This window comes from Heterocephalus glaber, unplaced genomic scaffold (assembly GCF_053883595.1).
Source record: "Heterocephalus glaber isolate CG9 unplaced genomic scaffold, H.glaber_assembly_v1.0 deba00001429, whole genome shotgun sequence".
NCBI lineage: Eukaryota > Metazoa > Chordata > Mammalia > Rodentia > Bathyergidae > Heterocephalus > Heterocephalus glaber.
The window spans coordinates 34,063,908-34,091,673 of NW_028258294.1; the positions used below are offsets into that span (position 1 = coordinate 34,063,908).

The 27,766-nt window shown below is 42.4% G+C and overlaps 1 protein-coding gene across 4 annotated transcripts; it reads right to left on the minus strand.

Annotated features, from left to right (window-relative positions):
- Nucleotides 1-542: 542 nt before the first annotated feature.
- On the minus strand, nucleotides 543-27,183 carry Jaml (junction adhesion molecule like). Of its 4 annotated transcripts, none has more exons than XM_013076565.3 (11): nucleotides 27,041-27,183; nucleotides 25,059-25,138; nucleotides 22,546-22,608; nucleotides 19,619-19,773; nucleotides 18,050-18,275; nucleotides 12,894-13,006; nucleotides 9,330-9,561; nucleotides 6,734-6,857; nucleotides 4,398-4,458; nucleotides 3,058-3,138; nucleotides 543-1,023 (listed from the first exon to the last, which is right to left on the minus strand). In XM_013076565.3, the coding sequence occupies exons 3-11, from the start codon at nucleotides 22,586-22,588 to the stop codon at nucleotides 931-933; spliced, it is 1,128 nt and encodes a 375-aa protein (XP_012932019.1). In that variant the 5' UTR covers nucleotides 22,589-22,608; nucleotides 25,059-25,138; nucleotides 27,041-27,183; the 3' UTR covers nucleotides 543-930. The 4 variants fall into 4 exon arrangements, with proteins under 4 accessions (XP_012932019.1, XP_087068572.1, XP_087068573.1 ...); XM_087212446.1 differs by having other exon boundaries at nucleotides 25,059-25,187; nucleotides 27,041-27,107; XM_087212447.1 differs by lacking the exon at nucleotides 22,546-22,608.
- Nucleotides 27,184-27,766: the final 583 nt, after the last annotated feature.

Consider the following 27,766-nt stretch of genomic DNA (forward strand, 5'->3'; position numbering starts at 1 on the left):
AGGGATGCAGAGAATGAGAAAGACCTGTGGTCATTAAGGAAAGGAGACCCTGGCTGAATCCAGGCTGATCCCTAGAAGCTAGAAGACAGAGTTCAGAACAAAAGGATCTTTAAGATCAACCTTATCAAGACTTACGATAGTAACTAAAAAGTATAGGAAAGTCATATTTCAGACCACAAGTTAAATCAGTGGCTGTCCTCTTTAGCAACTTATGAGTATCACTTTTGAAAAAGACAGACACCAAGGCTCTCACCCAGGAATTCCAAATCAGGAGGCCTATGGTGAGGCCCGCAAGGAGTCACCAGCACTGCAGTGCCCAGCTGGAAGGAAGAAACACTGGGTTCAATCCCAGAGCTCATATCCCACTTCTAACATGTTCGGCCCCTAACCCTTTCCTAGGATCAAAACCAGCCCCAGCATGTTGCATCAGTGTGCAGCTCTCCCCCAGCAACCTCAATTCTCCCAGGAGTTCCATGCTGCAAACTCCCCACCCAAGCTCCACTTGCCCCACAGCCAGGGCATAAAAATGGACAATTTCCACATTAAAAATAAACTACATTTATATAGAGATAATTTATCAAAAGAATCATTTGGCTTGGTTCTTCTTAGCAGTTTATTCACAAACAAGTGTCCACATGAAGGGTCTGGTCTGCTAGAGTGCTTGAGGCCACTGCAGCAGCTCAGCCAGCTTGCCTGGGGCCATGGCCCCACTCCAAGGGGCCAAGTCCATATGGCCCCTTTTCTCATTTGTCCTGGTCCTCCACAGCTGTCCAGTCTTTCTGCCAGGCTCCAAACTCTCCATCTTCCATCCACTGACTGAAGCCAAGGACAGCTAGGAGGCAGACATCTGAAGTAACTGGTACAGTGGCTCAGGACACACACAAGACAGACTCCCTGCCACCATAAGATGAAGAGAACTCTTCTTTCTTCTCAAAAAGCTTGGTCTGTTTTGGGAATTTCCCAACTTGTCTTTTTTCCAAGTAGGTTATTTGGATCTGACGTCAGAGAGGATTGAACTGGGTGCTGTGAGCAAAGAGAGGAAAGACACAAATACTTGTAAGACACATACTTATAAGAAGTAGTGTAAGGCAGAAGATGTGGCTCACGGGTAGAGCACTTGCCTGGCATGTTCGAGGCTCTGGATTCATTACTCAGCACCAAACAAAAAAAAAGGAAGTTCAATAGCAATATCAGCTGCCACTCACTCTTTTCACGTGCCTGGCTCAATACTAAATTTCACACACATCACCCTGGGGAGACAGGTGCTGTTATTCCCACTGTAAGAACAAGGAAGTGGGGGCTCAGAGAGGCTAAGTTACCTGCCTCTAAGTTGGTATCTAGATGATAGGTCACAGAGTCAGAATTTGGGCCCAGGTCCAACTCCAAAGCCTGTGATCTTAACCACTGTGTGCACAGGCTTAGAAAGGGGACCCAGCATCATGCTGACCCTTGGTATCCAAAGAAGATTGGTTCCAGGAACCCTGTATGTATTACCACCCATGGATTCTCAACTCCCTTATATAAGATGGTATAGTAGTTACATGTAACCTGCACACATTCTGTATACTTGAAATCATCTCCAGATTACTGATAATACCTCATACAATATGAATGCTATGCAAATAGGTGTTATACTATATTGTCTAGGGAATAATGACAAGGGCGGAAAGTCTGTACATGTTCATTATAAAAGCAATATTTTTCCAAATATTTTTAATCTGTGGTTAGTTAAATCCATAGACACAGAATATGGTCCTGGATACAAGGGCCAATTATACATTTAAGTAAATTTAATAAAGTCAACAACAGTAACAACAAAAATCAAAGGTTCCTGCTCCTTGCCCCTACATCCATCAGAAATCACCTCTGTAAATGAGGTCTCAAACAAGTGGCCTAAAGTCCAGGATTTCCCCACAGGCTTATTTAACCTGGCACATAGTATTAAAAATAAAAAATAAAAAAATTTTTAAAACTTTGAAAACCTTGACTAGTCCCGATGGCCTCTGAGCTTGTGGCCTAGGCCTGGATCTGTTTCAAAGGGACAGAGGTGCTGCTGCATCACAAACACCTGGCACTGCATGTGGGGAATGGGGCTGTGGAGGGCATTATCATTCCTACACCATCTCCAACTCTGCTGGCACATCCACCAGTAGCCACATCAGCCACTCACTCTGTAAGGATCAGAATGAGCCTGGCAGTTCACTGGAGCATCACGTGGCAATAATGAGGAAAGGATGTAGGGGAAAATGACTCTATTCAACAACAACTTCAGAGCAAGACTAATGTTTCACTTGGTGGATCGAGGCCAGGTCTCTGATCTTACACTTCCCTGGCAGACTTTCCCCTGCTGCAGTCAGCTGGGAGTCATGTGTCCTCTGTGCTGTACAGCAGGAACAAACACAACCCATCATTCTATAAGCACAGGCCCAGGCTTCCTGAACCTAGAAGAACACTGCTCCTTTGTGGGATGAGCACCTATAATCAGTCCACAAAGAGCATTGAACTATTGCCAACCAGCTCCTTTTGTCCATACCCCTACTCACTGTGTGGCCAGGTTCCTTTTATGGGTGCTTTACTTACTGGTAAACCACAGAAGTGTGAGCTAAGAGAATAGGAGTCATACTCCATGCTGTTCTGCCTGCATGGCAGTTAGATTATGTGAAAGTATTAATAAGGTACAGAATTAAAAATCTTACTTTGACCTTCTAATAGAACTAAAACAGCCCTTTGCAGTAAAAGATTTGTGATCCTAACACATTCTCTTTAATAGGCCTTGTGCTAATAAGGCAAAGACCTCTCTCTACTCCTGATGAAGCCCATTCTTCATCTTCTTTTTCTAGTAATGACTTTAATCCACAAGACTGGTTGTAAAGGCAATTTTGATGATACTCTCCTATCCAGCAAAGCTTAGTTTCACCAACTTTCCTACCACTGAGGAAAACCTCAGCCTGCACCAAAGAGCCTTGCCAGGTGAACTAGCTATGCCCACCAAACTTTCCCAGCTCCTTCTCCTACCCCTAGATACCAGGCACAGCTGGGGCCTAGATTCATCCTTACCATGATCATGTAGGTGCTGTCTGGTTTTCCACTTGGTTCTTCTGTCATCTCCCATGTAGTTATTGAGGAGTAAACATGTTTCTAGAGGACGAAAAAATGGTACAAAGTTCCTAAAACTTAGGCAAATCTCATACATCAAGAAAAAGTCTTCCTATTCCCATTCATAGGCATCAGCCACCAAAACCAGTAAGTTCAGAGGGTTACTGAGTGCTAGAGAATTATTGTCAAAAATGGTAATTCAGTCTTCCAGCTTCCTGAAATCAACTCAGCCGCAAAGATCACCAGCATAAAAATCAAAAGCTGAATATCTTTGTTTCCATGGGCATTGAATTAGCATCAGGGAACTCTTATCCTGCTAAATTACTTGTACTCTGTGGACATTTCCTTCTTTTTTTTTTGTATCGGGGATCGAACTTAGGTCCTTGCCCTTGTGCAGCAGGCGGCTAAACCACTGAGCTAAATCCCCAGCCCCAGACATTTCCTCCTAATTAGAATCATGGCATGATGGCATTAATCAGCAGCTAATCACCATCTCTGGGAGGGTTTATATGGCAGGGAAAACCCTCACTGAACCTCACATCTGTGAGGTCGGTGGCACTTTGTGGTTCACAGTCCTGTCACTCTTTGGGAAAGCAATATTATCCAGTGACAAATTTGGGGGCTTCCAAAGAAACCTGCATGATGATGGGGGTGGGAATCTTACTCTTGGGATAAAAACAGTTCAAAAAGGAGTTCTTTAAAGTTAAAAAGAGAAAGGAAGCGATGAAGAGGAAGGGAAATTAATATATTTCCCAATCCTTATTTATAACTCCATTACAAATGAATATGGAGGAAGAAGTCCTTCTTGGTCAGCTATTTCTAAAAGTCCCTGAACACTTCATCTTAACCATTAACTCAACTACCCAAGGCATTGTAATTCTCCCTTGTATTTACTCAGTGCCCCATGGATTATGAAGCACTTGCTATCATCATTTCATTTGAGCCTTGTAACAGTACAGAAAGGCAGTCAGGGAAGATATCTTCACCCTTATCCTCATTTTGCTGATGAGGCTCAGGGATGTGGAAAAGCTTTCCTTGTTCATGTCTAGCACTCTTTCCTTGGCCCACTACCAGGATCTGTTGTCCAGGACTGGTCTGGCTCAGCCCACCCTGCCCCACCACACTCATCAGGCCCTTGCTGCAGTGCTAAGGGCTTCCTGAGTCCCTGCCATACTCAAGGCACTGCCCTTTGAGCTGAGACACACCAAAAGTAAGCCCCAGATCCCAGGGAAGCAAGAAGGGTGCTACCCTGCATCTACCCAGTGTTCTTAGGGCAGGAGCAAAAGACAGAGCTCTCTTACCTCTGGATTAGCCTTCTTTGTGTCCTCCAGAGTTTTCATCAAGGTCGTAGAACATCCTGAACTGCACGCCATGAAAAGCACATGGAATTAACCAGCCAGCTGTGTTTATTTAAATGTGCCTACATGGGACCCATGTGGCTTTGTGAAGAGAGAGTTCCCGGGGTTGGAGCTACTTCACTTCTAATGGAGAGCAAGAAGCCACTAGGATGAAAAACAGCTTCAACTTCTCTATTGTCACTCTAACAATTTTATGTCCATAGTAAAAGGTATAATTTTAACTGAGTGAACAGAGAGGGGACATGGGATTTGACTTTATCATCCTTTTTTACATTTCTGAGGACCAGAAAGATGAGTTGAACCAACAGGGGGCAGCAAGCCTCTAATTCCAAGGGCTCCTGTCCTCTCCCTGGCAGGGCTAAGCCCAGTTACCCTAACACTCCACCCAGGGGCCCTTTGCCTTTGACCTGACCATTTGCTTTCTACATTCACCACTAAATGGACATTCATTCTTTTTTATTTTTTGCTGTCCTGGACCCTAAGGCAGGGGCTTTAAAAAGAGAAAAAAGGAAAAGAAGGAAGGAAAGGAGAGAGGGAAGAAAGTCAGCTAGAAATAAACTATTTTATCAGTACTAGAAATTGAACCCAGGGCCTTCATGCTGAGTTACATCCCCAGAACTCTTTACCCTTTAACTTTTAAACAGGGTCTGGTTAAGTTGCCTAGGCTGGGCTCAAACTTACGATCCTTCTGCCTCAGCCTTACAAACTATGGGATTATAAGTATGTGCCACCATGCCCAGCAGAAACCATATATTTTTGTCTCGAGGTAGAAATGTCATATTTTCTGATTGTAAAGTTATACATCCTCATTATAAAATAATCAAATAATACAGAAATTTAGAAAGTTGGAAGTTGAAGTTCCCAATAAGCCCTTCACCCTCACAGGATCTACCTTCTTTATCTTAAATATTATACCACTATTAATAATTTAGAATTATCCTTCTGCAACTCTCTCAATGCAGGCTTAAGTAAATTCACACAAAACATGTTTAGCATATATGCTCCTAAAGTAAGCACCTCATTACTTTCTTTTTATACAAATGAGATCATACTACATATTCTATATCACTACCCCTTAGGTATCATTTCATGTCTTTCTATAAAGGCTTGTTGGTATCTCATTGAATGAAATACCTATTCATTGACTCAAGTCTTTCTGACAGACACTGACAATGATTCTACTTTCTGATTATAGGTAAACATATTTATGGATGAATCTCAACATGGCAGTCTGATTATTTCTTTAAACTACTGGACATGGAAATACCACCCATCATTGTGAAGGAAACAAGGCCCAGAGGAGGGGAAGTAAGCTGGTAATGAAACCCACATCGTCTAGCTCTGAGTTCTGTGCTCTTAGCATGCTCAGAGCAAAGACCCTCACAGAGACCAACCAAGTTCAGGCCATATCAGAGAAACTTGGGAACCGGAACTGCCAACCCAGCAGCCACAAGTGCTTTCTGTAGAATCTAGACTCCCTTGGGAAAGGTCACCCAAAGTCAGTGTTTCAGGACTGACTCAGTGGGAGCTCACTGGTGGAGTATTTGCCTAGCATGTGTGAGGCCCTGGGTTTGATCCCCAGTACAAAAAAAAACCTCAGCATTGTTTAGTTCCACAGGACCCTTTCCCATTAACATGATTTCAACAACAACAACAACAAAATGCACTTGCCCTACCAACATATTTCATCAATAGTTGGGTAAACCAAATATTTGGGACTTTCCAACAGCCAAAGAAACTCTAGGATCTATGTCAGAGCATCTGGGCATTTCTGAGACCCTGGGAGAACAACTGATGAAATTAGGCCTTTAAAAACATTTTTCAACAATAATTCATGTAGAACCATGTCCATTCAAAAAGCTTCTCAGAACTAGGATGTAGTCCTTTAAATAAAACCACTGGCAGCTCTCAGTATCTGAACTTTACACATCATTCAGTGTAGCTAAATTAAAAATCAGTTCCCTCAGGCAGTGAATAGTATTGTTATCATTGTTGCATAAGATTTATGTTCTTAATTATACTCCACTTAAACCTACATTTGTAAAGTTTATATATTACCAAAGTAAATGAGGACCACGTAGGAATGGCCAAATCTTTTCAGAGATATAATGAACAAAAAGGACAGAGCTACCTGCAGTGACATCTAATGTGATAATCAAAATGATTCCATTTAAAAATGCCCCCAGTTAGGACTCCCTCACTCTCTTCTGCTTTGAGTTAGAGGCAGTCCCAGTCCTGCATCCCCAGCCTCCCAACCCAAGGGGTGGGGCTGCCTGTACCTCTCATTCCTGTGAGTCTTCTTCAGAATCAGTATCAAACCAGTGAGCAGCAGGAGAGTGATGCAGACAATCCCCACAATGATCACCACATGATTTCCTCCCAGGACCTCAGGTCTAGAGGTTGCTGGAATCACCAATGTTTGGGAAAGGCGAAAAGTAATTAGAGAGTCTCAGTACTCCAGAAAAGAGCTGAGCCGCACATCAGTTCTATGCCAAGTAGCAGTGGCCAGGTCAGGAAGCATAGGGAGAAGGGCAGACTCCACCTGATACTGGGCTACAGGGGACACTGTCCTCATCAGAGTGAGGACCAAAGTCTGACCTCCATGTTTATCCCTAAAATATGAAAGTGGGTGGGAACTCACCTGTAGGAGAGTTCCCTTCTGCATCAACAATTTTATTTTCAATTTTGGTTTACCAAATGACCTAGAAATAACAGGTATTTTAAAGGTTGCTGAGTTTTCTATGGGCAAGTGACTATTTTCAAAAAAATACATGCCACAACACTCACAATGCCAATGGGGCTTTCAGTGTCACTTCTGCCTGGATGGCACTCTTCACTCATCTCCTCTAGTCATTCTGTCACCATCCCCCCCACACAAGGGATCAAACTCAGGACCTTGCTTGCAAAGCAGGAGTGGTGCCACTGAGCTAAATCCCCAGCAACTGAACTAAACCCCCCACTCTAGTCACTCTAAATACGTATCTTCTCAAACACTTCCTCAGTGCCAGATATCACTGTAATAGTGGATGGCAACAATGACAAATGATGCATGGTCCCTGCCTTTAAGGAGGGAGACAAACATGGAAACAGAAAACCACTGGCTGCTACAAGTGCTACCGCAGATGTCTATATGGGGTACACAGGGACAGAGAGAAAAGGAAACCTGATTCTATGCAGAGAAAAGACGAGAATCTGCCACCAAAAGTACAACAGTTTAATGTGAGTTTTGAAACATGAGACAAGGGCCGGGGATTTAGCTCAGTGGTTCCGCTGCCTGCCTCGCAAGCACAAGGTCCCAAGTTCGATCCCCGGTAGAAAGGAAGGAAGGAAGAAAGAAAGAAGAGACAATATGGGAAAAGGGAGAGGGGATGTCTGGAGGCCTGACCGGAGGGAGTTATAGGATCCGGAAATAGTTTGGTAGGTGTGATTTGGCTGGAGAGATAATGTGATGCGAATCAGGAAGGAACTTTATCATCTCCAAAAGGTCAGCTTTTTTCTGTAAGCAGTGGAGAAACTGCTGCAAGACTAAAGCAGTAGAATAGAAAGTCTGACTTGTGATTTAGAGAGATAGCACTGTCTAAGAATGGAAGTGGAGGCTGGTAAGAGGCCCACGCCTGACAGGAAGACAGTCTTTAACTACGGTGATAATAAAGATTGGAAGGAAGATGTCTGCAAAAGTCAGTAGTAGAAATGCTGGGGCTTGTTGAATGGTAGAACCAACAGAAAGTGTGAGCCTAAAGAGCCATGATGGGAGATTCCTGAGGAGGAGGACAGCCTGACACCAGAGCACAGGATGCCAGATAAAAGGAGGGCAGAAGGGAGCCCCCCTGCCTCAGGATGGCAGGTGGAGATAAGAATGGGGGTCTGTGGGTGAGGAAGAATCAGAATTGAGTGAACTCCACAACGGCTTTTCTCTGTGAAGTTGAGACAAGACAGAGAAAAGCACACAGAGACAATAGTTCTCTAAGAAATCCATCTGTCCCACTTCCCTCTTCAGCTGAGGCCCTTTGCTGTTAACGGGTGGCACACCCATAGACTGAACTCTTTGGCCTGAGGTACTGAGGTGGGTTCCTTCCCACCCCCACTACTCCCCTGCCTTCCCCAGCCAACCACAGACAACTGCTGAAGGCCCTGGTGAGGGGCAAAGTCCACAGGCCACATCCTGACTGCTAACTGCATTACGGTTTAATTTTAACCCCTCACTTGTCAACCACTCTCTACCAACACAACTGAATCTTTATTCTCCCACATACCACTGGCCTTGATGTACATTGCTTGCCAGAATATAGAACCTTCAATCAGAAAAGCCCCCATTTTTGGTTCTGGTGCCATTCTGTTTTCTCTCTGTTCCTTGCTGTCCCTCACCCACTCAGGACCATTTTCCCTTCCACAACAGGGTACACAATAAGTCCCATGATGCCAAGTAAAAATGACTTTGGACCCAATTCTAGAAGGTCTGATTTTTTTTTTTTTTGGTACCAGGGATCAACTCCAGACTTTCCCCTTGTGAGGCAGGCAGCAGAACCACTGAGCTAAATCCCTTGCCCCTTAGGACTCAATTCTGACTACCTCTGAGCTCTCATATCATTACAGCAGTAGATCACATTGGCTCTGAGTAGGGCCACAGAAGGGTCACCAAACAGTAACTCCCCTTCCCTCACCAGCAGTGCCAGAAGCAGGGGGAGCAAGCTAGGCAGCTAAGAAGCCAGGCTAAGGGACATATCACTCTTAGGGTGCTGCAAGCCTAACATCAGCACCCGAGGGGGATGCTTCCTGCCACTATGTGACCCAAGAATCCTTCTGGACTCACTCCAAGGCTGGCCCTGGACAAGCTACAGTCCCTCATCCCTTCCCAACCGAATACTAGATACTTACTTTGAGGTTTTTCCAGGATCACATGCAGAGCAAGGGTTTTCCTGAACATCAGGCTCCCCAAGTAGATTCTACAGGTGTAGTTTCCCTCGTCAGACTCCTTCACTCTCTGGAGCATGATGGCGCCATCATTGTGGGCAATGTCCCCCACCAGGTTTACACGGTTCTGGAAGCGGCCCTGGTACTGGGGATACCTCATAGGCCTGTTGAGGTTATAGAGTAAAACAACCTCCTCCTAGAAAAGAAAGGCAAAAAGCATGAGATTTCAAGGAGTGCAGGAAGGAGGTATAGGGAGGAGAGGGGGTAGGAAAATCCCAGGACTCACAAGGCCCTGTTATATGAAAACAGGAAAAGTATTATCACAAAGAGAATGGTGGATAACACAAAGTTGTGTACACACAAGTGTATATGTACGTGTATCCGTGAAAGATATCACTAAACCATGAATAATTGTTCTAGTAGAAGATGGGGATTTTCTAAAAATAAGAATAAAGGACTTTTAGCCAGGTATGGTGACACAGCCCTATAATCCCAGCTATTTGAGAGGCGGAGGCAGAAGGATCACAACTTTGAGGCCAGACTAGGTATTTTAGTGAGACACTGTCTCAAAATAAAATAAAAATTTAGGACCTGGGATTTAGCTCAGTGGTGCCGCTGCCTACCTCATAAGTGCAAGGTCCTGAGTTCAATCCCCAGTACAAAAAAATAAAAACTAACCTAAAATAAAATAAAAATTTAAAAGGGGACCGGGGTGGGGGGGGTATGACTCAGTAGTAGAGCACATGCCTATATTTCTCATATATATATATGCAAAGGTGTACTTTTGTTTTTTGTGCATTTCCAGTTGGATTTCCACAAGCACCAGAAACATGTCTAAAATTGAACTCCTTATTGTTCCCCTAAGCCAGTTTCTTCTAGTCCACTGCAAATGGCAGTGCCTTCTTCCAAATGCTTAGGTTAAAATTATTCTTAATTCTCTTTTTTGAGCAACTCACATCTATGGGAATTTTTTTTTTTGTACCAAGGATTGAACTCGGGTCCTTGTAGCAACTCACATCTAATGCCTCAGTAAATCCTGTCACCTCTACCTTCAAACTACACCCTGAATTCAGCCACTTCTCACCTCCCCATGTCACAATCCTGGTCCAGACCATGACCTCACCTCTCCCCTGTATTCCTCAGGGGCTTTCTTACTTGTCTCCCTGTTTACTTCTCATTACAATCTATACTCAGCCAGCAAATGAACCTTTAAAAATGTAAGCTACATCATGCCACACTTCTCTGCTCACAATCTTTCAATGGCCTCTTGTTTCCACTGAAAGCACAAGGTTCTACATGATCTGTCCTGGTCCTCTTTCACTCTGGAATTTTGTCTTTACTTGATCTTCCCTCACCAGCCACAGTCACAAAAACCCCCTTGCCACTCCTTAAATCTTGGCCTCAGGGCCCTTGAACTTGCTAATCCCTATGACTGGAACTCTCTCCCTTCCTCAGAAAAGCACATGGTTCCCTCCCCTCACTTCCTTCAGACCACTGCTCACTTCCTTCAGACCACTGCTCAGACATCACATTGGTAAGGCCTCCCTGATCACCTACATAAAACAACAACCACAAAACGCTGCTTTATGGCTCTCTACAGCTCTTACTACTATCTGATACATTATACATTTATTTCTTTATTATTTTATCGTTTCTATCCTCCATCTTGATTATAAGTCCCCCATCAGGACAGGGGCTGTGACTGTTCATCACATAACAGATGCTTTAAAAAAAACTTGTTAAGTGAATGAGTGCTAGAATTTTTTATGAAGGCATATAGATTTTTTAACACTTTTAAGAAAAGGTAATAGATATACAGACATAAATACAAATGGAGAGACCTAACCTGGTCTCTGCTGTGAATCGTTTGATGGATAACATTTTAAATGTATGACGAGAGCTGGGCATGGTGGCATGTACCTGTAATTCCAGCATTGTGGGAAGTTGAGACAGGAAGATCACAAGTTCAAGCCCAGCTTGGGCAGCAACTTGGTGACTTACCTGTCTCAAAATTTAAAAAAATTTTTTAAGGGTATTATGACTTGTGTCTAGATGCTCCTTGCCAAAGTCTCGTATGCTTTCAGAAGTGGCTGAATCTGGAGTGTGTGATTCATGGTAGGGCTAGGCCCAAGGCCACTAGGATTAAGGCCATGAGGCTATCTGCCCTAAGTAGTCTAAATAAGATAAAAGGGGCAGAAAGACGCTGTTAAACTCTCTTGCTGCTTTTGCTATCTTCTACCCCCTCGAACTGTTACCCCTCTGCCACCCTGCCTTGGAGCCAGCCGATTATGAACTGAAACCCTACAAACTATGAAGTAAATAAACCTTTCCCCTTTAACTTTGGGTGTTGGGTATTTTGTCTCAGCAACAAGAGAAAAGTAACTAAGACAAAGGACTATGAGTGTAGCTCAGTATGAAGGCCCTGGGTTCAATCCCTAGTAGCAAAACAAAACAAAAAAATGACAAACTCTCAGTACCCTTGGGCTCACATATAATTCCCCATGTTCCACCATGACACTATCTTCTCTGACCTACTCAAACAGTATGGAGAACTGAGTGCAAATGATTTTTTTTTTTTTTTTAGAGTAGAAAAAATTTATTGGGAGAAAGAAGGCTTCTGCCTAAGAGAGACAGAAGGGGGGCCGGAAAATGGGTAGCCCCCAGGTGTCTTTTTTTTTTTTTTTGGTACCAGGAATTGAACTCAGGTCCTTGCGCTTGTGAGGCAGGCAGTGGAACCACTGAGCTAAATCCCCGGTCCACAAATGATTTTCTTTTTCAGAAGGATGACCCAGAATACATTTTACTTCATAAGAATGAAATCTTTTATGAACTTTGTACCTTAACTTTCATTAATAATCAATTTGGGGCCGGGGATTTAGCTCAGTGGTTCCAGTGCCTGCTGTGCAAGCACAAGGTCCCGAGTTCAATCTCCAGTACCAAATAATAATAATAATAATAATAATAATAATAATAATAAATTACCTAGAACATCCCTCACAACACTCCTTGACCCATAAATACTTCACCTCATCATGGTTGAGAGCTACCAGTCTAGTAGGCTAACTTGCTGTCAACCACTTTAGAGCTCCCATGAAATATCCCATCCTGATCCATCAGAATGTAACTATATTCTTATGCCTGGCTATAGCTTTCCTATCTAGGCCACAAAAATTGTCCCCCCATTCTCTCATGACCTCTACAAAGAGGAGAAGAAGAAGGAAGGAAACCCCAATCCAGCAGCTGAGTCATGTACAAAAAACTTGATATGTATGATTTTATAGCAGTGTCTTGACAATCCTAAAAGTTAAGCCCCTTCCCTCCCTCCCTCCCCTTCTCCATCATTAGTCACGTACCCATTAGGAAGCCAGAGTTGCTGCCAAGTGGTTGAGATAGAAGGCTGTGTCCGTTAGGCTCTGAAGCCCAAGCTCTTGCAAAACTACCCACTTTGTGACTGATTCTCCCTCTCCCACTTCTATCCTGACCCCAGCCAAGGGCTTCTACTACACAGTGAGGTTTCTTCCTCCTTACCCTGGCATGCTGTCCTGAAGAGAACATCCAGTCTACCTTGGTCACACGTTTCTCTTCTGTGCTCTGGAAATGACATTCCATCAGAGCTGACTCACCCACGCGGACAATGAGCTCTAGGGATAAAATGGTAAACCAAGTCAGACCAAAGTAAAATATATGGAAGTCAAGACTTTCTAGAAGACATAGTGACTAGCCAAATACCTTCAAGAGCAAAAATTACTGGCACTACCTAGCCCTGCACATAACCCATCAATAAAATATCCAGATGATTCTATGGGATTGAAGTACTCAGAGGCTCTTCATTTAAACCAACATGGCATTCCCAAGGTCAAGAAATAGCCTCTAGGTGCCTAGAAATACCACATACAAAGTTTCTGCTGTCTTCATACTGCAACAAACTCTCTGTAGTCCCCTTCAGTTTTCTTTTTCCCCCTTTCCAGTACTCCTCCTGTGAACTCCAACCTCCACATCAAGTCTGTATTACAGAAAATATGGAAAGTTTTGAAGCCCCTGCTCTCTATTCATCAAACTTGATACCCACATCTGTGTAGCATAAACAGGAAGTGGAAAGTTATAAAACTCTCATTCTTATATTTAACCCACTGGTTCTCCTAACTGAAAATACGAATAATGGGCAACTTTCTTCAAATTATTCTTCTTACATGTTCTTAGGCCTTGTTTAAGACTTACTTCTGGCTTCAGTACAGGTCACAGGACTTCTTGCTAATTAGGACAAGACAACAGACAGCTTTCTCCACAACTCCTCTTACTGTTCTAATCCTGTCCCCCTTCCATGTGCTTCCCTTCCCTGGCTTCTGGCTCTGCAACTCCTAGGTTTCCCTCCTGCCTGTTTGTATAATCAGCTGCCCCACCATATGTTTACTGCAAAAGTCGATCCAAAAGGTCCCTTAAAAGAAAACAAGTACAAGGGCATTTCTGATTTTTCCCTAACACCCTGCATAAATCAATCACAAAGTTAATTGAGAGACAAAAGGCAAGAGGGTGGGTACACAGGGAAACTCAGCCTAAGTCTTAACTAGATAACATTCCTTAAATCCAGTACATAAGCCAATCTTTCATCAAAACTCTTTCCCTGGGAGAACATGAGATTCCTGCCCAGCAGATGTATACAATGGAAAGAAAGCCAAAAACATATAAACTCTAAAGTCAATGGAGGGAATTATTTTAAAAGCAATGAAAATTCACTTCAAAGAATACCAGTAGGGAAAGAACCTCTGAGTCCATCCATGCATAGGGAACTGAACTATATTTTTAAATGCAATAATAATAACAGTATTATGGGTACTTTTAATGCACCAAGTATGTGCTAAACACTGTATATGTAGTTTTTCAGTCATTAATACATATATGTATATATGTATTTGTATTGATTTTATATATATATGTACAGTGTATAGAATTTGATTCATGGGGATTAATACACATATAATATATAATGAATATATGTGTATTAATTACATATATATACACACAGTATATATACAATTTAATTGGTGGAGATTGAACCTAGGACCTCACTCATGTTAGCCCTACCCCTGAGCCCTAGTTATTACATCTAGCCCTAGTTATTACAACATTTTGAGGTATATACTATATTACTATCCCATTTTACAGAAGAGCCCAAAGTCATATAGCCACTAAAAGCAGAGTTAGCACCCAACCCAAGGTCTGAGGAAAAACAAAGCCTAAGTTTTCTCATGCACCGTACTGTATCATTTCATATAAACAGAAGAATGAACCAGGTATGGTAGCACACGCCTATAATTCCAGCACTCTGAGAGGCTGAGGCAGGAGGTTTGAAATTTTGAGCCCAGCCTGGGCAATTTAGGCACTTAATGAGACCCTGGCTTTGGGAAGGGGATTTAGCTCAGTGGCTCCGCGCCTGTCTCAAAAGGACAAGGTCATGAGTTCAATTCCCAGTGGGGGGGGGGCAAGGATTTAGCTCAGTGGTTCTGGCAACTGCCTCAAAAGTGCAAGGTCCCGAGTTCGATCCCCGGTACCAAAAATAAATAAATAAATAAATAAATAAATAAGGCCCTGTAGAAGGAAAGAAAGAAGGAAAGAAAGAAAAAGAAAGAAAGAAAGAAAGAAAGAAAGAAAGAAAGAAAGAAAGAAAATAGTAGGAATAACAATAAAAAGAATTGGGATATAGCTCAGCGTGAAAGCCCTGGGTTCAAACCCCAGTACTGCAAAAAAAAAAGTAGATGTTTCCAGAGCATAAGAAAAAGTTGATATTATCTTTTAAATCTATACTGTTTAAAATAAGTATTTATTTGGGTTTTTTTGGTACCAGAGATCAAACTCGGGTCCTTGCGCTTGCGCAGCAGGCGGGGAAACCACTGAGCTAAATCCCCGGCCCTAAAATAAGTATTTAAAAAGAAGTGAATAGGGCCGGGGATTTAGTTCAGTGGTTTCGCTGCCTGCTGCGCAAGCGCAAGGACCGGAGTTCAATTCCCGGTACCAAAAAAAAAAAAAAAGAAGTGAATAAGTAGAATCATAAAAAAATTGTAAACTGAGGGCAAACTTTGTAGAGAAAATTATAAATGACTTTCCATATGCTTCCATAAAGCAATTATACAACTTTCCACTGAGCCCAAAATTGTTAGGGGCTGGATCTGTTCCCATTCTGGCTGGAAGGGAAAAATAAATGCAAGTTCCCTAACAGGTACTGGGAAATACCTGAGTACTCCTGGTCTATTTCTATGGCTTCTTTAGCTCTTAACATTGTTTCCCACTGGTTCCCTCCATGCCTCTCCTAAGCAAGAGAGGGCATCCATTTTGTAGGCTATGGTTGGACAGACAAGTGCTCAGGCATGGCATTAGGGAACAAAGGCAGCAAAAGGAAGCACAGAGAGAATCCTTGGGAAATACAGGCATCTGACTTGCTTCTTTTCATGGGAACCACAGCTTTGGATTTAAGAGAAAAAAGACAAAGAACAGAAATAGGGAAAATGAGGAGAGGTGCCAGAGGCCACCTGCTACAACTTCATTTCTTAGAAATCAGATTCAAGTGAAGATCACTAACTAAAAAATTTCATTTAAGGGCCAGGGATTTAGCTCAGTGGTTCCGCCACCTGCCTTGCAAGCACAAGGTCCCGAGTTCAATCTCCGGTACCAAAAAAAAAAATCATTTACGGTATAAATTATATTGATTACTTACTCTGTACTAGGCACTATCCCCAGAGCTGATCAGAGACAAAGGGCACAGACCCAAGTGAGTAGAAAATGCAGCTGAATGGGTGGGATGAGTGTCATGAAGGAGGAAGGCAGGATGCTCCAGAAGAGCTCCTCCGAAGAGCTGAGTGGCTAAGTACACTGGCTGTGGGGAGTGGAGTCCCAAAGTCTAGTCCCCTAACTAGACAGCAAGCTTCCCTGAGACCAGAGACTATTCCTTCTATTCCACACTAGAGAATGCATCTAATTCTAACATTCAAACATTTTTTATTTACATATTTTTGTTTGGAAACATTTACATCAATACAGTGAACTTTTAGAGACATTGGATGTCATTAGTTTGGATATCATTAGCTTACTATAAAGGATAGATGTGGAAATTGTTTATAGGATGAAAGATTTTAGAACGTTAGTGGAATGAGTAACATCAGGTGATGCCATTTCAGCAGTGAAGTATTTCATTCCACCTAGAATTTCACCATCTCTAAATAAGAAACCATCCCTGTTAACTAAAATTACCCTTTATGTTCTAAGGCAGTAATGGCAAACCTTTTAGAGACCAAGTGCCCAAACTGCAACCCCAAACCCACTTATTTATTATAGTGCCAACACAGCAATTAAACCCGAATACTGGGCCAGGGATTTAGCTCAGTGGTTCTGCCACCTGCCTCAAAAGCGCAAGGTCCCGAGTTCGATCTCGGTACCAAAAAAAAAAAACCCGAATACTAAATTTTTAGTTTAGAAAAAATTAACATCTTTTGTCTTAAAAGAAAAACACAATCACATGTGTGCCATAGGTTCACCACCACTGTTTTACAGGAGAAGGATTTATCACCAACTTTCCTCCTCTTGGTTGATTCTCTCCACCCTTTGCTTCAGAGACCAGGCGAACTGCTACCTCTCTTGTTTGCAATACTTGTTCTGAGGTTTTTCTGCAGTCAAATGCTCTACCTCTAAGCTATTCCCCCACTTCTGAGATTTTTCTGGAAGCATAATACTTCCTTTTAGTTAAAATCTCAGCTACATTCCTTTCAACTAATACTTGGTCAAAGAGGAAGGAACCAAGGCTGTCTCGGCATGACTCAGGCTCCCTCAGCTCATACTCTCACTTTCAGACTGTTTTAAAGCAGAAGAATCTTTTCTTCAAACAAAATCTGAGCTAGGAGCCCAGTTAAACAAAAGACAAAAAAACAGGAAAAAAAGAAAGGACGAAGGTTGCAATGGGGATGGAAGACTGGGGTCTTATCTGAGTAGGTTTTCTACAGACTTCTACTCTGTTCTAGCCTTTTGGGCTATTTGAGATTCCTTAGAGCTTAAGGTTTCTAAAAAGGGGCAATTTGGGGGGGGGGGCGGTTACTGGGGATGGAACTCGGGTCCTTGCACTTGCGCAGTGGGCAGCGAAACCAACTGGGCTAAATCCCCGGCCCTAAAACGGGACAATTTTAAAACCACAGATCTACTGAAGCCGCTTCCTCCATTTACACATGGGGAAATGAGGTGCAAAGAAGTTAGAGAGATCTGTTTACATTTTTTATAACCCAGACTATCTACCATAGATACATTTAATACATGGATATGGAGCAATGTGGATAACTGATAGGAAGTATCAGAGTACAGTAAAAAAGAACATAGAATTTGTCGGCGGTACCACGGTCTCAGTATCAGTAGGTCACTGAGCAACCCTTTAGCCTTAGTTAAGCCCCTTACCCTCTCTAAGCCTCAGTTACCTTCCTCTAAAACATGGAAAGAACAGTATGTCTTTCACAGGCTTTTTTTGTTTGTTTGGGGAAGGAAATACATTTGTAACAATAGTTATCATAATGTTTATTTAATAAAATAATCATCATTTATTGAAGACTTGCCCCGTGGTGAGTACTTAGCACAAAGGCTGATTTGCTCAACAAACTCACTTCCCCTCCCTCTTGCACACTGAATCTCTTGCCCCTTGGTTCCTCCCCTACCTTTGGGATCCTCTGGTAGCACATGCAGCACCATTGCTTTTTTAAACACCTTGCCCTCCTTTCCAAGGTAGAGTTCACAGGTATAGATTCCCCGATCAGCCTCTTGCACATCTTGGAGCAGGAGAGAACCATCACTGTGAGAGACATCGCCTACCAAGTGTGAACGGTTCTGGAAGCGTCCAGCAGGCACACTCATGTTGGCATAATAGTATAGCACATATTCATCCTAGAGGGTAGCACAACAAGAGGCAATCAAAAGAGAAGCCAATCCAAGAGTCTGGATTCAAAAGGCCCAGTTAAGTGGAGGCAGCATAGTCATCCCCATTATTATCATCATCAAAAAATTACTAATAATACCCAGTTAATAATGATCATATCTGGTTAATAATAATAATGTGCCAGGCCACTTTCTAGCCTGCACAAGGTGCTGTGATTCATTTCTACAAAGACAAATGGAGAAATTGGGTGCATACATTTCTATTGCTTATAACTTAAGGGAAAACGTTACACCCACTCTGAAGATCACTCTGGGGATTCAAAATCACAATCTGTAGAAATCATCTCTCACTTTCACCGTTTCCTGCCATGGCTGCCAGATTAGATGGCATCAAATGCATGATCTAATCCCCCTGGCATAGGGCTGGTCTTCCCGGAATGCTTGCTGCCACTCCTTCTCATCTCTGTCCTCCTCCAGCCAGCACATCATAACACAAAAGAAGGTGTCATCGACAGGAAATGGTTACAGGCTAGGAGGGGGAGCCCTGGGGAATTCTTATTTCTGCTTACACCAAAACTATACCCCTCATATAATAAATAGCAATGAAATTTTGACTGACATTAGCATTACAGAGATAACAATAAATATGCTCTGAGCTACAAAAACAATATTTTATTTGTAAATGTTGGGGTTTTATCACTAGTAGCAAATTACTTGGGACATATTTCACAAATGATCCTGACATCCAAGTGTCTCCACAGAATCTCTGATGAGGCTTAATACTTTGGCTTCTTACTCCAAAGAGCTCCATAAGAGACTCTCACCCAGCCACGCTGCACCTGCAAGTCCCAACACTTCAAGTAGATGCAAAAGAGAAAAAGATGACTCTCAGAGCAGTAGAATGTGGACAGAATCTGCTATCCCACCCCCAACACACAAAATAATGGTGATGTTGTTCTTCTGCCTAGCCTCTTACTCTTCTGTCTAGACCACAGGAGTTATCCCTCTCCCCCACCTTCTCTATTCTACAAAGGGCAAGAGACAGAGGAAAGAAACGAAAAGAATTTCATGTGCATGTCTTATATGGGCCTCTCAACTGCCTGAAATGTAAGTATTGCCATTATTATAATTACTTTTCAGGAAGCTGGAACTCAGAAAGGTTGGGTAATCTTCTCTGCTGATTGCATACCCAGGTGGTTGCTCCAGGAGGCATCCCAGTTATCATGCCCTCTAAAGCCCAAGCTCTTGCAAAACTATCTCATGGTGCCCAAAGGCAGATTTGCCCTATCCTCACCACACTCTGACACCATCAGTCAAGGGTTCTACTACACAGTGAAGAGTCCTTCTCATACCTTGACATGCTGTCCCCGTGAGTGTATCCAGTCTACCTTGGTCACGCTTTTTCCTTCAGTGCTCTGGATAACACATCCCATTAGAGCTGAATCACCCACATGGACTGTTAGCTCAGGGTAGAAAGCAGTCAAGTCACTGAGGCCCAAGGAATAATCTAAAGTAATCGAAGGCAAGAACACACATCATTTAGACAAATACCCTCAACTATAAAAATCATTAAGTACTGTACACCTCCCCTTGATGATTCACTCATATATTTGGGGGGGGGGGTACTGGGGATCGAACTCGGGTCCTTGGGCTTGTGCAGCAGGCAGAAAAACCACTGAGCTAAATCCCCAGCCCATTCCCCTTGATGATTCAACATAAACCAAGCACTCAGCCCTCACTAAAACCAGCATGGCATCAACAAAGATAGGAGAAATATCCTCTGGTCATCTGCATGGCTCAAGTTTGAAGAGTTCTGAAATCTTTATACTCCAATAAGTGCTGTTTGGTTTTGCTCCCTTCTCCTAAAGGGTCTCTTCCTCTTTCCTACAGTTCCTCTTTCTAACCTTTCTAAAGAAGAAAAGGAAACCCTGAAATCCTCCTTTCTGATTATCAACTTAGACACCTGCATGCTCTTGCCGTAAACATGGAATGGAATGTTTCTTATTCTTAAATTTCCCACTGGTTTCCTATCTGAATGGCCAACTCATCAGTATTTTTTGTTTTTTTCCTCTTCTCCCTTTCTTTAGTTCCTTCACAAAAGCTTATATCTGCATTTGCTGGCTGATTCTGGATATAGTGCAGGTGCTTGTAGGTAGGCCAAAGCAGAGCACAGCCTTCCCATTTCCCCTGTGTTTGCCCTCCTCCTGCCTCCCCCCACACACACCCCCACTTTTGCCATGGACCCTGGCTTTTCAGCCTCTAGGCTTTTGCACACAGGGACCACCCTCCCCCATTATCTGAATGTTGCTCAAGAAACTTTAATAGATCACTAAAAAACCAAACCGTTACATAGATATTTCTGCTTTCATAAGATATACTCCATGCAGAGAAAACAAAATCAAGAGAGACAAATTTAGAGGCTGCCCAGTTCATATCAAAGAAGAGCCAAGAGAACGCATATGGGAATGAACAGAAAATGTGCCAGTCTTTTCATCCAAGCTGTTTTCCTGAGAGAAGAGAGCTAACTTCCTGCCCAACAGCAGGTTCACACAGTAGGGAGGACAGAAAAGAAAACATGAACTCCAAACCCTTTGGAGGGAGTTATTTTGAAAGAAATCAAAATTAGCTCCAACAACTACTTGGAATTTTCCTATGAGGAAAAGTTGAGCAGTTGTATGTTTGGCTGAAGTTACAAGTGAATTTCATTTAATACTAAGAACAGTGCCTGTAGAATAAAATGAAGGACTGCCAGGAAGCAATGACAGCAATCAAAGCAAAGAGAAACTGAGGTCTGAAGCTCTGAGGGGCTTCCTGGTAGAGAAGTGGCTAAAGAAAATGAGACATTCTACAGAGAAGGAACACTTCTCAAAAACATACAAAACTCCACAGATGTTATACTGGAAACTCCCCGGATGGAAGGGCAAAACTCTGCAAGCTGCTTCACAGATCTCTCTGGGAGTATTTAAACTCCCTCTGAGATAGCTACAACCCTGCTTCTGTGAAAAAAATTTTCATGTGTGTGTGTGTACATTTGTGCACACTCCATATTGCTGAACTTCATGCAATGGCAACACATTTTTGTATCCTGAGTCAGTGTTTAGTTCATTGTCCACAGTTCCAAAAATAATAGTAGAGAGAAAAATAAAAGGCTACGAGAACAAAGTACCTAATTAATTTCTTCTTCCTACAGAGTTGTATCCATGGAATAAGGAGAAAGACAGGGAGAAAAAGAGAGTTTTTAAAATTAGAAAGAAATAGTGATGAGCAGCAGGAAGCAGCCCTGAGAACTTGAGAAAGGTATGTTCAGGAGACTCCAACCTGATCTGAGCAGAAGGCCAGAGCAAACTTCACAGAAGGAAGTGGAGCCTCAGAGGAAATCTGGAGATAAAGTGAGGGACTGAGGGGAGGGAGGGAGGGAAGGTTCCAGGCAAAGGAAACCACCACAGATTAGGAAAGAGCTCAGTGCAAAAGAGAACTAGCATAGCTAAAGCATGAAAACAATAAAGGGAGCACCAGGCGTGGTGGTGCATGCTTGTAATAGCAGCACTTGGGAGGCTGAGGCAGGAGGATTGCCATGAGTTCAAGGCCAGCCTGGCCTATATAGTGGGTTCAAGGCCAGTCTGAACTAATAGAGAGTTCAAAAAACTGGAAACTTGTCAAAAAACTGGAAAAAAAAAAGGAGAGGGGTGGAATTCTGGGCCTATCTTTGGTAGTATAGTTCCAGATCTGAGACTAGCTGTGATTTTAAAGGTAACAATTTCAAGAGCCAAGGATTTAGATCAGTGGTTTCGCCGCCTGCCTCGCAAGCACAAGGATCCGAGTTCCATCCCCGATACCAAAAAAAAAAAAAAATCATTAAAGGTAACAATTTCAAGTACAGAAATGCCACAGAGGAAGCTCTCTTTAAAGCACACAAGAAAGTCATGGAATACAGTCAGGACCTGAAGACATTCTGTGTCTGACAGAAACAGAGAAAGTTTCCCCTCTCCAAGAAAGTGGGCATCTGCTCCTGAAACACCTGTTTCAGTAAGCTGATAAAGCTGCAGGTTATGTCTCCATCCTCCACAAACCAAAGGGAACTGAAAATATGTAAAGCTGACTTTTAAAACTGCATGAGGGCCGGGGATTTAGCTCAGTGGTTCTGGCGCCTGCCTCACAAGCACAAGGTCCTGAATTTGATCCCCAGTACCAAAAATAAAAACAAAATAAAATAAAAATGCATGAGACATGAGAAACCAAGAAATCAAATACCATGCTCCAACCCTAGGCTTCCACTTACCCAGCAACACTGGCATCAGGATGAGCTTCAGTGGACAAAACATGCTGCTCACAACTTTTCAATCTCAACAGGAAAAAAAATCAGAAAATCTTATAAATAGGGGTTTGTTCACTTAGCATGCCTGTGCGGGCCAGCCTCTCCAAGGTGCTGGGACACAGCACTGCACAGGAAGGACAAGGCTCCAGCTTCACCACAGTGTACGTGCTAGGGAGGATGGGCAAAAAGAAGCAAATGAATGAATGAACAAGAAAATACCAGATGTTGGTCAGTGTTATGATGAAACAAAACAGAGTGATGTTTACAGATTCACTTGGGGGGTGCTTTAGATGGATCATAGGGGCAGGTTACATGACAGTTGCTTTTCAAGAGAAAAAGAAAAATCAAGGGATTGCAGGATGCCCTTGAGATGACAACCATAGAGATTCCACAACCTGAGTGTTTCACACAAACATAAAGTTAGAAGATCCTCAGCCTGACATTTTCACCTACCTTTCCAACTAAATCAGAATTGTTACTTTTAAACATATGAAGAAAGTTCAGCCCATGTGGGAGAAGAGATTAAAAAATAAGGGAAAATTTTAAATTCAGTTAAGTATCAACAAAACTTAGGACAAAAAGAGGCCAAATGAAAAGCTGGTGGTGACGCCCCCTTTCTTTTTTTTAACTTGTCAAGGCAGAACAGTGGGGTAGAATTGAAAATTAGACTGTGCATAGGCAAAAGTCTCTAACATCTGTATTGTCTGCAGGTATTAATTTCACTGCATTCATCAGCTCCTGAAAAGGGACTCATTGTTCTACCCAAGGCCCCCAGTGTTTTTTGGTGGGTTCTTTTTGGTACCGGGGATCAAACTCAGGTCCTTGTGCTTGCGGGGCAGGTGGCGGAACCACTGAGCTAAATCCCCGGCCCACCCTCAGTTTTTTTTGTTTTTGTTTTGTTTTTGTTTTTTGCAGAACAGTAGAATCTTAACACCAAGGAGTTACAATTCAACCAGTCTTGTGTTCCTGCCTACTACTGTGCCTAATCTCAGCTATCCTACACTCCTAGCTACGATGCTGCTAGAGGAACTCCACTTCAGAATCTGCTAAGAGTAAAGACCTCTTCAGTCCATTAACAGCAAGTTACTTCACCTGGCTCTGCTGGGACATCTGTCACATATGGCAGCTATTTTTACTTGTAAAAAGTGATTGCCTAAGAGATTCCTTATCACTATCATAATCAACAAAATCCTCCACTTGGAAAATCAGGCCAAACTGTTCAAGGAATTTCCTTCCTCAGATCCCACTTGACCTTAGTGAGCCTCAGTTTACTCTCCTATAACAGCAATAATAACACAAAGATCAAATCTGGAAATGTGGATAACAGTGCTTTGGAAATATAGAAAATATTACCATAGAAGACCCTATTTTCTATAACCCAAAAGTCTGAAAGAAATCAGTGTGTAGCTTTAGCGGAAATTTCAGATGCTGAGTTTTAACCTTCATAAGAATGGCAAATGATGAATCAGAATGAACTGGAAGCTTAAGTTTCCATTTTGAACCTCACTGTTCCAATGTGGACTATAATTCAACTGATTCAAATATACCAGGAGTTCCCCAAACAGAAGCACCTCTCCTGAAAACACAGATCTCTCAAGCTAGATCAAACTGTCCTTACTCCAAGGGCCCACTTCACTCCACACATAAATGGATGAGGGTCATAAAGGGCTTCTTTTATTGCATGCCCTAACTTTAGTTCATCATATCCAGATATTTGAAATCCCTGTTGCCTTCAGGAAGAATCCTTCCCCCAGGGAGTTGGTTGTGGTCCCTCCTCTGCCCAGCAAACAGTGCTCAGCACCTGAACATTCTCCAGCAGCAGACCATTTACACAGAGGAGTAAAGGTTGACTGACATATCTTTCATCAACCCCTACTCCAGTCTGTGTATTAATAAGGGAGAACCATAGCTACTTGTTTGTATCTGTGCCCCATTCCTGTGATACAGGACCTACAAAGTGCCTGACACATATTGATAGATACCTACAGCTGCCAGCATGTCTATTACAGTGAAATTAGCTTCAAGGTATCCTGCAACCCTGCCCCAGAAGAAAGACAGTGACTCAAAAGTAACTGAACCTAGTCACCAAGCCCACAAAACCCAACTCCCTCAGAGCCACACCCAGACCCTTTCAAACATATTCTAGGAAAGGTCCAAACAATCTGATGAATAGAAATGGGCATTTTTAGCCCTAAACACTCAAATGCATCATGAAGGCTCTGTATTAATGGAAAAGTAATTATTTTAGCAGAAACAGCATTGAATTGGAGTTTAGAAAATATTCTCTTCTGAGCTCAGATCTTCCCCTAGCTAACATTTTGATTGCTGGGAAAATCACTCCATCTCCTTGGTCTTCATATGTCCACATCACCCAGTGATGTTATAGCCATCATTAAGCACACCCTATTATGTGTACACAATGATGAAATCACCTAATGATACATTTCTTAGAATATATCATCATAAGTGATACATACCCCTGGAGTGGTGGCGCACGCCTGTGATCTTAGCACTCAGAAGGCTGAGGCAGGAGGATTGCCATGAGTTTGAGGCCAGCCTGGAATACACAATGAGTTCAAGGCCAGCCTGAACCATATAATGAGACCCTGTCTCAAAAAAAAAAAAGTGACACATATATGTGTATAAAATTTTCTGAATATTTCTCAACTAACTAGGAAATTCAAACTTGACTCAAATGTCCTTGGTAAACATCCAAGGCATCATGAACTTGGCTGACAAATAGTTACTAAGTATTTCCCTGCACTTTGCATGGTTCTGGGACTACTGTCGTACACTGTTGTTGATTGAAATGTTATTTGGTGTATGATCATGTATATTTTGTTCTGAATTTATAACATACTGAATACAAAAATTCTGAATTGCATATATAGGTATATATAAAGTGAATCTCAATTTTTTAATACCCAAGCATTCAAAAGCATGTTAAGCACCTTGGCAACAGACGCCATTTAAACTCTCACGCCCACCCTGCTTTCTTTTCTTTCCAAACTGATTTACATCCTCAGCAGATTTTTTTTTTTTTTTTTTTTTTGGCACTGGGGACTGAACTTGGGAACTTGAGCTTGAGAGGCAGGCGGCGGAACCACTGAGCTAAATCCCTGGCCCTGAGCAGATATTCTTGAGATAATTCTGCATAGTAAATTATCTCATATATTGGCCAAGCATTTTGACTTGAGCTCATGGCCCTTTTACAATATAACTCTTGATAAAAATCTATCACTTTTTGGGGAAGAGTGTAACTATCAGCATCCCCTTTCCTATTATTAATAGTGTAGGGCAGTGGTGGCAAACTTACGGCACATGTGCCACAGCAGGCTATTTGTATCATTGAGAGCACTAAAGGGTTCACCATCACTGGTGCAGGAGAATTAATACCGTTGACATAATAAAAAGCTTTCTGAAAAGAGATTCACAACAATGAGACAACCACACAGGATGGAAAAATGACCCCTAAATATTACAATTTTTAATATTACAAGACAAAATAAGGGAGAGGTGCTCTCAGATTGTTTGCCCCTAGTAAGGACAACTGGCCACCAGCTACAAAGCAAACAGCTACACATAGCCTTCCCTCACTTATGCCCACTCCCTGATGGCACTAAGTAACCCCGGCCTCCTTCCATATTCCTATGTACCTCTGGGTCTTAGATGTTCATAGGTACACACGTCCACATACCCACTCTGTGAAATGAACCTCTCAAAATGTGCCTTGTATTTCCCATAAGTCTATGCAATACAGACTGGAAGGTTACAAGTCTTCTGTAACACAGACTAGTTTACCTCACCCAGTCCTCTATTTGAATTATCTCATCATGTTCTCCTGTTCCCTCCAGCCATCCAAAATATATCTAAATCAGCCTGCATCAGTCTTTCCCAAGGCAAATGCTATACCAGCATATGCCTGACAACAGCCTAGCTGCCTGGGAAAGTCTAAGCTCTTGCCTTCAGAAAGTTAAATACTGGCTTGTCTAGAATGAAAGGAAAAAAAAACCATGTGGGAAAGTCCCGCCATGCTCTCAAGGACAGCCACTCATGGCTCTTCCTAAAGCCAAAAGCAACTTAAAGGTTGAAGCCTCATTATCTTCTTCATTTGCTTTTCTTATCCCCCCTACTAGCAGTGCTGGGGATTAAACCCAGGGCTTTGCACATGCTAGGCAAGTGCTCTGTCACTGAGCTACACCCTAGCCATTTGTTTATTCTTTTATCACAAAGAAGGCATATTTCTCCTTTCTCTGAGGATCATAACATAAACTACACTACAGAAACTAAAATCCACTCATCAGGCTATCTTATAACAGTCATCATGCAGAAAATGAGAATTCTGCCACTGGCTTCTCATTCTAAAAGGTTGGCAGTTAAGCCAGCCTTTCTCTGAGTAAGAACCAGTCTTCTGAGAAAAGTTCAAAAAATGTTCACAAAATACAAAACCATGGCTTACCCACGATGAAGGGACTCCAGAGAAGCAACACATCAAGATCTTCCTGCTATTGTTCCCACATTCAACTGAAGAACTTCTACCAGCACACTGGGTCAGCCTCAAAGCAACCACATGCATGTGTGCATTCGTGCCTTCTAAGGTAGCTGCAGAGACACAAACAGGAACCGCTAAATCGAGGTTCTTGTTTCAGTCATCTGGCCCATTACTCAATTTTTGTTTATGTTTTCATTCTAAAAATGGTGCTGCAATAGCATCCAAAACAATGAAACACCTAGAAATCAATCTAATAAAGGAAGTAAAAGACCTCTACATTGAAAACTATAGTACTCTGAAAAAGGAGATTGAAGAGGGTATCAGAAAATGGAAAGATAATCCCTTGTTCTTGAGTAGGAAGAACCAATATAGTGAAAATACTTCCAAAATTGTTATAAAGATTCAATGCGATCCCAGTCAAAATCCCCACAGCATATCTCATAGAATTAAAAAAAACAATCCTAAAATTCATTTGGAACCAGGAAACTTAGAATAGCAAAGGCAATTCTGCGCAACAAAGGCAAAGCAGGGGGTATCACAAGCCCTGACTTTAAATTATACTGCAAAGCCACGATGAAAAAAACCACCATGCACTGGCAAAAGAACAGACCTGAGGATCAAAGGAACAGACTAGAGGATGCAGAAACAGCGCCACAGATACTCAACCACCTCATCTTTGACAAAGGAGCCAAC

Excerpts from the sequence above, each read along its gene's own strand:
- Jaml (XM_013076565.3), bottom strand. The coding sequence starts at position 22,588 with ATGTTTTGTCCACTGAAGCTCATCCTGATGCCAGTGTTGCTGG. Across the intron at positions 18,276-19,618 it reads CACGGGGACAGCATGTCAAG|GATGAATATGTGCTATACTA; the intron begins GTATGAGAAGGA and ends GCTACCCTCTAG. Across the intron at positions 9,562-12,893 it reads CTTCAGGACAGCATGCCAGG|GAGGAGGTTGTTTTACTCTA; the intron begins GTAAGGAGGAAG and ends TTTCTTTTCTAG.